Here is a 14,518-nt window from a genome sequence, read left to right on the forward strand (position 1 = left end):
ATCTCTACCGTCTAGCTATGAGAATTTTGTGGAGTCGTTTGTTGTTGGTAAAGACTCCCTGACCGTAGAAGAAGTGAAGGCAGCACTTCATACTAGGGAACATCGTCAAAAAGCTATAGGTGATAACGGGGATAGTGGTAGTGGGTTGTTTGTTAAGTCCGAGAAGTCTAAAAAGAAGAAGGGGGTTAACAAAGGCAACAATACTGGGTCGGGTGCTGGAAACGGCAATGAGGGATCTGGTAAGACTGCGGGGAAAACCTGTTATTACTGCAAAGTACCGGGTCACTTTAGGGCTAATTGTCCGGTGAGGAAGGGCAAGTCCCAAGCTGCTGTAGTTGAAGAAAAACCGAAGGAGAACTATAATTCGGAGGAAGACTTGGCATTAGTGAGTTCTGCTAAGTCTGGGGATCTTTCTGATGATTGGGTTCTAGATTCGGGGTGTTCGTTCCATATGAGTCCGCGTCGAGATTGGTTTGACACCTATGAGTCTTGCAATGGGGGTAATGTTATTGTAGGTAACAACGCACCTTGTAAGGTTACGGGTATCGGATCCATAAGATTGAGGACTAGAGATGGGCGAAAGTTGACATTGACTAAGGTGCGGCATGTCCCTGATTTGGGGAAGAATCTGATTTCATTGGGTACCTTGGATGATTTGGGGTACAATAGAACGTTTTCAGATGGGGAGCTGTCCATTTATCGAGGTTCGGAGTTGGTACTTAAGGGTATCAAGAGGAACACCCTCTATGTCTTTGAGGGTGTCACACTGTCTAGTTCTGCGGTTTGCGCATCAGTATCTCACCAGGAGATGACCAAGATTTGGCACATGAGGCTTGGTCATATAGGGGAGAAGGGGATGCAGCTTTTGCCTAAGAGGGGTCTACTATCCGGGATCAAGGTTGCCAACCTTGAATTTTGTAAGCATTATGTGTTTGGGAAGAAACACAGGTCAAAGTTCAGCAAGGGTGCTTACATTACTGATGAAGTGCTCGATTATTTCCATTCAGATTGTTGGGGTCCATCTAGGGTTGAAGGTATGAGAGGTTTCCGCTATTTTGTGTCATTTGTAGACGACAAATCCCGATACACATGGCTTAGGTTGCTTAAGTCAAAGGATGAAACTTTCAAAGATTTTAAGCAATGGAAAGCTTTAGTGGAGAATCGACAGGGTAAGAAGATCAAGAAGCTACGAACAGACAATGGGCTAGAGTTTTGCAAAGAGGAGTTTAATCAGCTCTCTAATGCAGGGCTTGGGAGGAGGTATTGGAGTGAAGCTGTGATGACAGCTTGTTATATCATCAATAGGGGTCCTCATTCGGGAATTGACTTCAAAATCCCATTTGAGATCTGGAGTGGTAAGTTGCCTAGTTTCTCTAATTTGAAGATTTTTTGCTGTGTTGCTTATTATCATGTTAGTGAGGGTAAGCTGGATCCACGAGCCAAGACGGGGTGTTTTGTTGGGTACGGTGATGGTGTGAAGGGGTTTAGGATCTATTCACCTTCGGAGCATTAGGTCATTCTTAGTAGGGATGTCACTTCTGATGAGAGCACCATGTATTCCAAGAAAAGCTCGGAGTCTTCTGATTTGAGAAAAGAAGGGGAGAACTTGCTGCAGACAGATGGAGTACTTGAGGTACATCAGTCATCCATTGCTGATTTACCTCGAGTGCAATTTATTGATGATGATGCTGAGGTTCTAGTGCCGAGCACTCCTGAACCTGAGGTTGTTCCATCTCCTCCTAACTCTGGGGAGGAGGTGGAGCAGTCTAATCAGGGGTCATCTAGTCAATCTGACACCATTCTTGAGAGACCTAGACGAGTTATCAAGAAGCCTATTAGGTTGATTGAAGAGATGGAAGGAAGGAATTGCTTTGTTGAGAATTTGACAGGTTATGCATTGAGTTTAGCTGATGATGTAGAGTCATATGAATCTGCCACGTATAAACAAGCAATAAGTTGTAGTGAGTCTGCGCAATGGCTTGCTGCAATGGGTGAAGAGATGCAATCTCTTTACAAGAAAAGAGTGTGGGAACTTATGAAGGTACTAGAGAGAAGAAAGCTTGTAGGGTGTAAGTGGATCTTTAAGAAGAAAGAAGGGTCATCTGAATCTGAGAAAGTTCGTTTTAAGGCTAGGCTAGTTGCAAAGGGGTTCAGTCAGGTAGAAGGGGTTGACTTTGTGGAAATATTCTCACCGGTGGTTCGACATACTTCCATTTGTGTGCTATTGTCAATCGTAGCACATTATGACCTTGAGCTGGAGCAGCTGGATGTTAAAACGGCTTTCCTTCATGGCGATTTGGAGGAGGAGATTTTGATGAAGCAGCCCGAGGGATTCGAGATTCCAGGGAAAGAGCACTATGCATGCAGATTGCTAGAGTCGTTGTATGGACTTAAACAATCCCCTCGGCAGTGGTACAAGAGGTTTGATTTTTTTATGGTTTCGCATGGTTTTGATAGGAATTCGTATTATTGCTGTGTGTATCATAGTAATCTGGATGATGGTTCCATGATTTATTTGTTGCTATATGTTGATGACATGCTGGTTGCCACAAAGAATAAATCGGATATTGCTAGACTTAAAGAATTGCTTAGCTCGAAATTTGACATGAAAGATTTGGGTCCAGCTAAGAAGATTTTGGGTATGGAGATCTATAGGGATCGGGCTAGAGGTAAGCTTTTTTTGACTCAGAAAAGTTATATCGAAAGGATTTTATCTCGTTTTGGGATGGAGAAATCGAAGCCTATAAGTACACCAACATCTATGAGCTGCAAATTGTCTTTGTCCATGTCACCTCAAACTGAGGAGGAGCTGGCGTATATGTCTAGAGTCCCGTATGCCAACGCTATTGGCTGTTTGATGTATGCTATGGTCTGTACTAGGCCGAATATTGCGCACGCTATCAGTGTTGTGAGTAGGTTCATGGCTCGACCTGGGAGAGAGCACTAGCAGGGGGTGAAAAGGATTTTTTGCTATTTGAGAGGGACAACTGATATTGGTCTTGTGTATGGGAATGGTAAGGAGTGTTTGGTAACTGGATATAGTGATTCTGATTATGCAGCTGATGTGGATACCAGAAGGTCGGTGACTGGGTATGTGTTTACTTTGGGTGGTTCTGTGGTTAGTTGGAAGTCTACATTGTAGTCTTCGGTTACGTTGTCTACTACTGAAGCTGAGTACATGGCTTTAACTTCTGCAGCTAAGGAGTCTATATGGCTCAAAGGCCTTGTGGGTGAACTAGGTATCGCACAGGATTTTGCTACGGTGTATTGTGATAGTCTAAGTGCCATCTGCTTAGCTAAAGACCAAGTACACCATGATCGGACCAAGCACATTGATGTCAGGTATCATTTCTTGTGTACGGACAAGAGGGTAAAGGTAAAGAAGATCGGGACCGCTGACAGCCCAGCTGATTTCTTTACTTAAGTTTGTTCTATTTAGTAAGTTTAAACATTGCTTAGACTTGCTAAATATCAATTATAATGTGATGTAGTAGGCCCTTAGGGGCGGTGTTGGGGAGCTCCTGTTGTAGGCATGTTGGCCTTAAGGTGGAGCTTGCCCGGGGCTTGTGATGCAGGTGGAGCATTATGAGTTGTTATACTTGGTGACAAGTAGGTGATAGGTCTTGGTTGGAGACTTGTTGGGATGAGTCTTGGTTGAAGATATATCAGGATGTATGGCTTATGCATGAGCTTTACATCGGATTATGGCTTGAGATATGTTCGCTGTGTATTGATGAGATCGTCTGCTGAATACGAGTTTTCGTCAAGGTGAAGATTGTTGTTATATGGTGACTCAAACTTGCTAGCACCATTGGAAGAAGATGAATATGGGTCAGAGTGACCTCCGCGGGGCGCGGAGACTGTTCTGATCAAGACCGCGGGGCGCGGAGTTGCTTCTGATCTCACTCTGCGGCTCACGTAGTTTTACACGGGTCGCGCAATTGAAGTTTCTTTTCACGGGAAACGTCTTTTGGGACGGTTACCTTTATTTGTGGTCGGTTATTTGTGGTTACTTAGTCCCTAAAATTGTCTTTCAAGTTGATTTATTATAAATACACTCTCTTGTTAGCACTAGGGAATTATGATTCACAAATTGTAAGAGATCACAAGAGAGCCATCGTAATTTGTGAGCGTGATTGTAATTCATCTTGTATTCTTTGCGATCATAGTGAAATTGTTTGTTCTCGGTGTCGGTGGACATAGCTATCACATTGATAGTGAACCACGTTAAATTTCTTGTGTCATTTTCTTATTGCTTGCATTGAATTTCTTGTTGTTTCATTGTTGTTCATCGACCTTACTTCCGCTGTCGCACAACAAAGATGATCTTATAAAGACAGCCCTTCGTACCTATATAGAAAACATGTACGGAAGACCTCCATTTTTTATTGTTTCACCTTAAAAATCCTTTCTTTTTTAGGGTTTTTGTTCTAATATTTCCAATTTCACCATAAAAATCGTTTGTTTTTTCATTGTAAAATTTCAGGAGGGATTCATCAACGTCAGATTCAGGGGATGAACAAGATCAAGAGATTACCCTTCAAGAGAAAATCGATTAAGGTCCTTATTTTCACATTTTTAATTTACTTTTATAGGTAAGTATCTTTAGATTCTTGCTGGTTTGATTTAGTTCCATATGCTGAACATTAAGGTCTCTTTTTCTATACCAATAATTTACTGTTCTTTACATAAAGTTTGTTTTTGGAGAAGTTTTGTTTTCTTATTTGAATCCTTAGTTGTTTGTTTTTGTTGCATAGAAATGTAAATGTTTGTGGATTATTTAAATGGAGATTTAATTTGATTGAATTTACATTTACAGTTGAGTAAAGGTGGAGAGAAAGAGAAATGGATGAATCTTTTTAAAGAAAGGCTCATTGAATGTGGTTGGAAGGATGACATAAAAGGCATTTGCAGGTTTGGAAACATTATTGTATGTTTTTGCTCAACAATTCCTCATATAATCTGATCGTGACCCATTTATGTTGAAAAGGGGCACTCTTGGGCTCGGGCCCACAAACCTACGGGTTAAGAGCGTTGGCTAGCACATACACTAGGTGAGGTTCATTGATTCCCAAAGTCACATGGTAGTAGGAGAATTAGCTCACCTAATATATATGCAAGTTCACAACTCATTATTTTATTAATATTGTCTGAATTATTTACAACACCCCTTATAGTAGACCACTCATGGCCCGTTTAATATTTGGTATTAAATAATGATAATAGTAACAAAAAATAAGGGTAATTTTGGGAAAATTCATTGATAAATTTAATAATTAGATTTTGATCGTTTTGATATTTTTTTGTCTGATGGATTAACTGAATTATTGGTAGCTTTAAATTTTAATTGTTGTATATTTTGCACTATGCCATTTTTATGTTTAAACTTAAATTTGTTACCATTATTAGGGAATTTGTAAAGAAGAAAGGGAGGAACAATGTAAGTGTGGATGATCTTATACATCTGATTACTTCAAAAGGAAGAGGTATGGATGTAATACTAATGGATATCTATCACATTCTTTAATCTTGTTTGTTTTACTTATGATAGCTTGCGTGTCCTTTAATCCTAGTTTGGGTGAGTTGCCTTTAGTAAAAGGATGCTACTATTACTGAATGTTAGTGAATGAATGAAATTTAGTAGACTACATGTCATGTGGGCTTTGCTTTTGAATATTTTGTAATGGTTTTTCCTTTTTGTAAATGCAAGGATAAGGCTGGCTTTGAATCGACCCCTCTAACCCGCTTAGGCGATGGTTATTTAGTGACGTTGGAGTAATGGATATTGTGTTCTTTTTCTTCTTCGCGCTTTTTTATACCCCAATTCTCCCAAGGATGCTAGTTCACTAGTAGGGTATAGAAGGGGCGGATATACTTAATTTTACCGTTGTAATAAAAGTTATTATTTTTTTTTCCTGAATATTACCTCATGAAATAACAATTGTCCTCTACAACAATGTTACATTACTCCAATATCTTTAAGTAATTCCCAACTAGGCAAGGTTTGGGGTTCGATGTAGGCAACTTTATCCCTATAATTAACAAAAGGTTGTTTTTGTTTGACCCTTAATAAGAAACATCATATTTAACTTTGCATAAATGAAGTGCACATGATTTAGTGAGTCATTCTTTTAGGTGGGGATGGGGAAGGAATGAAGGAGGTTTGGATGATTGTTGTAGAAGGGGAAGTCATTGTTCCGAAGCAATAATCTTTATAAGAAATAAGCAAAGAAGCTGATTCAACTTATCAAGTCTGATATGTGTTGGGCACAAATACTCGTAGTCTTGTAGAAGACTTCAAGGATTAAAACTTTAGTTTCTAGGAAGCAGAATTAGTCGTCTATCAAGGCTCAAAAAATGCTTGTGCTCATGAAAGCTGCGGAACAGCGTTGACAGCTCCATTTTGTATTGCTAGTGTTTGGTTACATTTGCATTTCATATTACTTCACATATTTCTGAGCAGTTAGAGTTTTAATATGTGAATTGTTTCAGTAACGGAGTCTAAGAATCTATTATCACGCTCTATCAGTATTTCTGACAAACGGATTCTATGTTTTTGCCTTATGATAAATGAAGATCGCATGCATGTTTTTCGGTGTTTTATTCAATGAAAAGCTACCGTCATTCTAATTTTATGCAATGGGATGTATTGTCGTGCAGCTTCAATTCCAAATAATGCAAAAGCGGAATTGTTGCAGCGAATTCAGGCATTCATAAAAGCAGCTGCAATCCGATAGAAGAACTGTTGCATCGAGAGCATGTAAAGTTTCAAATTAAAAGATTTTGATGAGGGCAACTATTATGTGATCTAGTTCTTGTACTAAGCCTATATTGGGCTACAATCAAACTGTATGAGTGTATCTACGTTACTTCTGATACATGAAGATTTTCATTTGTATGTAATGTAATGTAATACTTGCATCCGGTGAATAAGTATTTGTGCTTCTTTTTGTCTCACAAAACGGCTCAAACGTACCAAAACTCAACTTTGATAACTTGTGTTTTGAACATGCTTGTTTTTTATGTACTCCATCTCACTTGACTTGCACCATACAAGTTTTTGTAATGTTTTTTTTCAATTTGCTACATTCAACTAAAAATCGTAGAAAACTTTCAAGAAACGTCACATAGCAGTAAAAGTTATTGTTTGACTTCTAGTGTACTCCCTACTCTCTAAGTCTTTCCTAAAATGAGGGCATTTTACTTTTTGAGAAAGTTAAGGAAATCGAGAATATATATCCTTGAGGCACAACAAATTGCTTGATCTAATACATAAGAATGGGAAAGCCATGTCACCACCAACTTACACGAAAATACTCTTTTCTATTTATCCTAATAGTCTTATTTGATTGTGTATTTATCAATGCAAAAATCCTATCATTAATATCTTTAAGGAACAATTACTAAGAATAATTTGATCTTTTCATTATTTTCCTACAATAATCCATCTATTGATTAACCATAAATACTCCCAACTTTAGAGGGTATTTTCCTAGATTAAACCCGGTAACCTAATGACTTGCTATAGCATATTTTTTTTTCTAAAAAAATAAATTAAAATAAAATATCGAATAAAATGTTAAAAAAATTTTGATTTTTTTTATTATTCATAATTTTTTAAGTAAATTTTTCAAAAATTTTACTAATTTTACATTAATGCATTTTACTTTTTGGGTGAATTACCTACTATAGCAGGTTATCGAGTTTATCTAAGTTTACTCTATGATACATTCATGGTTACCTCGACAAATGTGAAAAAATAAATGAGATAAGTAAAATAAATAGGAGGAAGTATAACTAGTAAATTAAAAATAAAATAAAAGTTAAAAGTGATTAATTAACAGTGCCAAAACTCAAAAAAAATCAAATGAGACACTTAAGCTAAATAGGAGTTAGTACAAAATAATAGATCAAGTATATATAGAGTAGTCACAAAATACAGATACATAAATAGTGAATATACGCGCATACAGCATAAAAAACATAACACCGTACAACACAGAAACACTTTTCCCCTTTAGACAAAGAAGATACAAGATAGAATCACTCTTCTGTAACATAACAACCTACAATATTTTATACTCGCGCACACAGCTTAAAAACACATTTATTTTTACTAGAACACCTTCCCTAAACCCTTCTACACATACAAACCCAAGCCAGAACTCATCTTCCAAGCTTGCGCTTCACGGAAAATTTGGCTCACCATATTACAGATACAAGGTGAAGTCTACAATATGCTGGTATAATCTACAAACAGATTGTACTGAAAGCAAATTACATTCCGGCCTGTTCACACAGGTCGAGCAGCTCCAGGGTCTGCAGACGGTACAAAGGAGAACAAGGTTCATTTCAATAAGATGTGCAGGTCTTACATACCAAAAGAATGCATAAGATGGAATTATAACTTAAGCCTTGCTATCAAAATATGTACTATTAGCTTCTGACCGATTTACAATTTTCTTTCACTTGGAAGCCAAGGATTTATAGCTCTTTGTTTTCGGGTTATAATTGACTATGTTAAAAGCAACTCATTACTCACGCGCACTTCTTACATATGTGAAGTTGTTAATGATGTTTGCTACCAACCGTCAATCGAAAACAACCCTTTTGTTATCACTAACAAGAGTAAGGTTGCGTTGCCACTTAATGGTATTGAGGTAGTCGAATGTTGTTGTAGGCAAGTAGAAATTATCAAACCATCTTATTCGGTTACTCATTGTGCTTACAACAACATATATGCCTTCATAAAGAAGAAGACTTTTAAAAAAACAATGTTAATGCCATAACTTGGTAGACTTCCCACCAAATCCTATTCGCAAAATTCGTTTTCGAACTCTAGATTAACGTTTGTGAAACTACATTCCCCAAAATAAATTTTTAAGCCCAAAAACATAATAACTATTTTACTAAAGACTTCTTTTGTTTCTTTTTTCTTATATTCTTTTTTTAGTCATTTTCTTTTTTCTTACCTTTTTAGTTACTTATTTTTGGTTGTAAAATAACATCGTACCTACCTCTCCAAAACTCTAAAATTAAAATTTCTCGTTTTCAATTCCATTTCTAATATCGGATCGAATTTCATTTTAGGTAACATTGTAGTAGACTAAAAACTTCTAGTATCCAAGCAACAAGTAAATTTACCTCTGAGATGGACAGTTCAAGGCGAAACTTTGGACCATCATAGTGATGCAGGACAGGCCTGAAAGCATCTTCCTCCAGAGCTTTGCAAAGCTTTCTAATGCGGATGCTTACCTGAATTGGAGGAAAAGGAACCATATTGTAAATGTTAGCAAATACGGACTAATAGCATCTAAGAAGATACTTTTATTAATTAGTAGAGCATTATGAATTTCATATTACCTGTGCAGGAAACCTTGATTCACCTTTGCATTTCTTATCCTCCCATGCAGTTGGATCTATATTTGAACCCCCAAAACTAGATGCCTGTCAAGACCACGATACAGTCAAAGAAATAAGATGACACCAACAAAAAATCAGACTTTCTGGGTGCAGGACTATTAAAGGTTTCTTAAGAAACCCAAGCCCCAAACAATGTCATTGATTCTCTCCTCCTTGTTCAGAGTTTTTAAAACACTAAAATTTAACAGTTACGATCATTCAAATATCCAATTCAAACAAAACACAACTATAATGAGTTTTGTGCTATGGAGGTAAGTAACCTCTTCTCCTAGGGCATATCGCTAAATGTTTGACTCGCAGAGGAGAAACATGTTTTTCTTCTCCATTAATAGATTTTTCCTCTCAAAAACAATTTTGTCTATTCCTTAAAAATGCCGTCCAAACTCGATAAATTAATACCAGAAATCACCCAAAGCATTTTAGGCTCTATGATTTACGCAATCACATATATAATTCATCAAACTTGAAAGATAACATCTACTAAATGAAAAAACAAAAAATGTAAAGAAACTCACTTCATATCATCAAACAGCTCTTATAAATCAAGAACAAGAATTAATTATGGATGTACTAGGCTTCAGAACGGACCTCAAATATACCATGAAGCTGGTGTGTTGTGTAGTTGTACAAGAACAAAGGTAAACCAGGTGTAATAGCTCGAACAGAGTCCCTGTATCTTGGAGGTAAACCTGAATGTATAAACAACAATAAAAAATCATTGATCACTAAGAAGTAAGAACTGAAACGAACAGATAGATCATATTCAGATGCCGCATGAGAGTAAAGCATAACATCACCCCCCATATTGAACTACCAAGTATAACTAAATTCCAGTGTTTTGTAAAGGACTATGCTAAACCAGGAATAGTTTTCTTCTAACAAATGAAAATCCAGTTTCCCCATAACCTAAAAGTAGAAAACAGAGACCAATCTTCACAAAAACTGACCAAAGATATCCTACTTTCAATGTTCTAAGCTAATTGGAATAGCACCAACCAAATAATTGTCTCTTTAAATTTTCTTGCATGGTATCATTGTTGCATACAAAGATGTATCCACCAAGCACCTCATTCCTCGGAAGTGTCTCTGCAGCGGGCAGGGTCTTGAACCTTTTGTCACTTGCACTTTCATTGTTGTTATTGTTATTAGTAATGGGATCCTTGTTGCTGTTGATGGTAGATTTATTAACAGGCAAGTTTTCAACAATGTTAGTGTTGCTCTTCTGATAGATGGCATTAGCATTTATGTTGTAAACATTGTTCCTAAAGGAGCTTTTGCTAAAATTTTCCGGTCCCTTAGAGTCCAGGCTCAACATGTTAAAGTTGAAGCTTTCAAATTTGTTCTCTTCTTGAAACCCGAATCTATCCCTTGGCCTCATCTCAGCAGCTCCCTTTGAAAAATCAACATTATTCATGCGCTCCCCCTTTGATCTAGTCTGCTCAGCTAGCTTTGAAGCAACCATCAGCCATTTGTGATCCTCTGACACCCTTGATTGCCCGCGAAGTTCATCACCCAGCAGCCAAAAGCTGTGCATACCATCCATCCTGCAACCTAAGAAACAATTTGTGTCAAATGGTTTAATATGCAGATCCTCAACAGACAAGATGATATAAAACCTAGTTATATAAGCCAACAAGTTCGAATTTTGGATATCTAGATATATTAGACTAGAGATTAACCAATATGTTCGTAAATTGTTAGCTGGTTGGAAACAAAAACCAATAAATGACACGGAATCCTTTTGAATCAAGGCCACAATTCAGTGAAAAGGAACTTATACACTTAGCTTTAAGTAATAACAGGAAGGCAAAGAACATTTTCCATACTAAAGGATGAAAAGCAAAGATCAATAGTTGATGTCAACTAAAAGATTAGGAGAGTAATCAATATCACAATTGCTCCTTAAATTAGAGTCAACAGGTTGTTACTTCAACATTAAAAAGATCAAAATCTTCAACAATCAAAAATTCCATGACCAAAAAGAACATAGAAATGAGGGTTACTTGATCAAATCCATAATTAAATCATACTGATAATTAGGTTTATAATGCTTTTAGCTGAACAAATTAGTTCTTTCAACAAGATGATGCAACTATTTCAAACTTCTGAACCCAACAAATTAAACTACAGAACATATTTTAAAGATTGAACCCAGAAAAACAAATTACAAAATACAGTCACTATTAAACATTTTCAATTTTAAAAAACCCAGCTCTAGTCAACCAGCATAGCATCAATACCAGCACATTAAAGTCAACCCATCATTTCTTCTATCACGAACTTCAAAATTTAGAAAATTAAAACCCTCAACTGAACAATTTGAGCAAAAGCCTAAAGGAAATTAGGCTTAAATAACAGTACATGTTGAAAGAAATGAGCAGTTTAAACATGATCGAGAAAGTCAACTAACTTCAAAGCATCAAACAAAGAGTAAAGTAAGCACTGCTACAATAAATTTGAAAGAATAAATGAAAATGAAGCTGAATTAAACGATTGATATACTGGATCAAAAGAAAAGTGAACTTACTCGGTAAATGAGAGAAACCCTTGATTTTGGGAAAGTAAAAGGGAGAAGATGAATACGAAGAGGATAGAGAAAGAGAGAGAATTTCTGTGAACCTTTATCTCTCTTTCTCCGCAGCTGAAGGCGGAAGACGTGACAGAGTGTTACTGGTCGTTCTGATTTTTTTTTAAATCAAAAAATTATATAATTTCTTTGTCTTATTATATTTGTTACATTTCACATTTTAAGCAATCTAATATGTTATTTTGTTTATGTATATATTGAATTATATAAATATAAAAAGTTAATATTATGAAGACATGCGATTAGATGATTTAAATAAGATCTTACTTGACTATATTTTTGCTCATACATTAGCCGTGATATTTAAAATAGGATTGAACAATAAATAATATCCATAACCAAAATATAGCAAATATTTCAAAACGAAGCCCCAAAGTTTATACTATAATTTTTAAATTTTAGTTGCAGTTTAATATTTACAAACAATAAATTGAAAAGTACAATCTTAGTAACCAAGTCAGCGGATTTGGATTTGATCACCAGCATCGACATTTGATCTAATCATTCCTCTTTTAACCCAAATTAAAACAATTCCTCTCACTCCCTTATTTTGCTTATTCCTTCCTTTTTCGTCCTCAACCACCATAAAATCATTTGTACTATTTTGTTATTTTTCTTAAGGAAAGGTTGCTCAAAATATTTTAATTTTTGTCTCATATTTCATAAAATAATCTAAAGTATTGATTAAAGGTGTTCAAAACAGATCTGATAGTTCGATATTTATCCGACTTAATACTTCAAAATTAATTTAAAAAAATGTAAAAATCAATGTGGATATAAGAACCGATTTTGATCCGACCCGAAATACCATACCCAAAATTGACCCGAACTCAAAGTTGACCCTATTTTGAACCCATATTACATTTTTGATACTTGTTTCCAGTGGCATCCATGCTGGTTAAAAAACCGACTGCAACATGTCATTTATTGACTGTTACTTTGCGTTCTTCCTCCCATTTATATCTTCTTCACATCACACTTCCTCCATTAAAATCAGTAATCTCTTCCATTCTTTCTCTCATTCACCTTTTTCTTCATTAAAAATCATTGTTACTCCAATCCAATATGAAAATCCATCATGATGCAAAATGTTCTTCAACTTCCAAAACTTCCATTGCTAGAGATACTTCAAGATGTGAACATGGTGCTTTGCTAAATTGCAGACGACTAAAAAGGTTTAAGAGTTGGGAAAAGGTTCTATGGATGTGCCTACTTTCCTGTAAGAACATCATTTTTTTCTCCTTAATGTAATTATTTTTATTAGTGTAATAATTTGATCAAATTAGGGCTCAGTATTTGTTTATTGGTTGTAGGAATCCAATTGTAAATTTTTCATGTGAGAGAATGATATATTGAACTCAGATTTTTATAGAAGAAAAGCTTGTTTGGAAGAACAAAATTCAATGTTGACTAAGAAAATTTAGCAATTAAAGGGGAAAGAAAAGACATGGTGGAGACTGGAGAGTGATACTTTGTTGAAGATTAAAACGATCAAACATATAAAGCACAAAAAGCTTTATGTTTTGTGATTTTAGCTTCTTGGTTATTTTTTACAGTGTTCTTATTTATGTTAAGTTAGCGGTGAAGAATGGTATAATGTGTGTTTGTGGAGGAAAAAATGTAATGTAGATTGTGTATGTGTTCTTATTAATGAAAAGCATTAGTAAATGCATTTACAAAAAAAATTAATTTCAATCAACACTTTGTTTTAACATAATGTTCAAATGCATTACAATCTTAGTTCAAAAGTAGTACATATGTGTTTAAAGGAATTACAATCTTTGTTTAATAGCAAAAGCTTGGCATTTATGTTTAGTTTCTCTTATATGAGAAGTTACATATGTGTTCAAAAGATGTACAAAAGCAACACCTCCCTACGATTTTCAATCTTAGTTGAAAAGTACTACATATGTGTTCAAAAATAGTACAATTTTCTTCGGGTATATTAGTTGATTCTTGAATTGAGTTTGCATCAACATGAGTTTGGCTGAGCTTACAAGCCCTTCCTCCTTTCTTTATAACTTGTAAACAAACCAACATAACTAATGTCAACGCAATTACTCTTAGTTGTATTGTTATTAAAAAGGCACTTGACATCTCATAATGGGATGTAGTGATCTATGACCTTCCTTCGCATTCTTTCTTGGTCTTGCTCTTTTCCCTTTCAGAGGATTTTGTTCAACCAACTTACCCTTATCATGACATTTTCGTTCGTTGTGTCTAGGTGTTTTACAAATAATGCAAGTGATGTAAAATCGGTCCAAGAACATTTTAAAGATTTATTCCTAGCTAAGTTCTTCGAAGAGTCATCATTTGAATCTTACGAGTTACATGGTGCTTTCATTACAAGAGTCCATATGGCTGATTTATGTTCATCTTTAATGGTGGAATTCAAGAAGACTATCCAAGGGTTAGAAGTATTTCATGAACAACCAAGAGTTTTCGGCTCTCAAGCATCACAAGGGACGAATTATTATCTTTTAATGCTTGGAATTTGAGGTGTTTTGT

At 35.8% G+C, this 14,518-nt stretch overlaps 2 protein-coding genes across 2 annotated transcripts; one reads left to right on the forward strand and one right to left on the reverse strand.

Annotated features, from left to right (window-relative positions):
• The first annotated feature begins 4,254 nt into the window (after window positions 1–4,254).
• On the forward strand, window positions 4,255–6,993 carry LOC130820187 (transcription and mRNA export factor ENY2-like). The gene is made up of 4 exons (XM_057685457.1): window positions 4,255–4,560; window positions 4,820–4,914; window positions 5,410–5,486; window positions 6,661–6,993. Exons 1-4 carry the CDS (start codon window positions 4,516–4,518, stop codon window positions 6,735–6,737), a joined length of 294 nt encoding a protein of 97 aa, XP_057541440.1. The 5' UTR covers window positions 4,255–4,515; the 3' UTR covers window positions 6,738–6,993.
• An 899-nt stretch (window positions 6,994–7,892) lies between these two features.
• LOC130820186 (B2 protein-like) lies at window positions 7,893–12,101 on the reverse strand. Its single transcript, XM_057685456.1, has 6 exons — window positions 11,951–12,101; window positions 10,420–10,974; window positions 10,012–10,112; window positions 9,364–9,447; window positions 9,145–9,255; window positions 7,893–8,319 (listed from the first exon to the last, which is right to left on the reverse strand). The coding sequence occupies exons 2-6, from the start codon at window positions 10,964–10,966 to the stop codon at window positions 8,278–8,280; spliced, it is 885 nt and encodes a 294-aa protein (XP_057541439.1). The 5' UTR covers window positions 10,967–10,974; window positions 11,951–12,101; the 3' UTR covers window positions 7,893–8,277.
• Between the last annotated feature and the right edge of the window lie 2,417 nt (window positions 12,102–14,518).

The sequence above is a fragment of the Amaranthus tricolor genome, chromosome 8, assembly GCF_026212465.1.
Source record: "Amaranthus tricolor cultivar Red isolate AtriRed21 chromosome 8, ASM2621246v1, whole genome shotgun sequence".
NCBI lineage: Eukaryota > Viridiplantae > Streptophyta > Magnoliopsida > Caryophyllales > Amaranthaceae > Amaranthus > Amaranthus tricolor.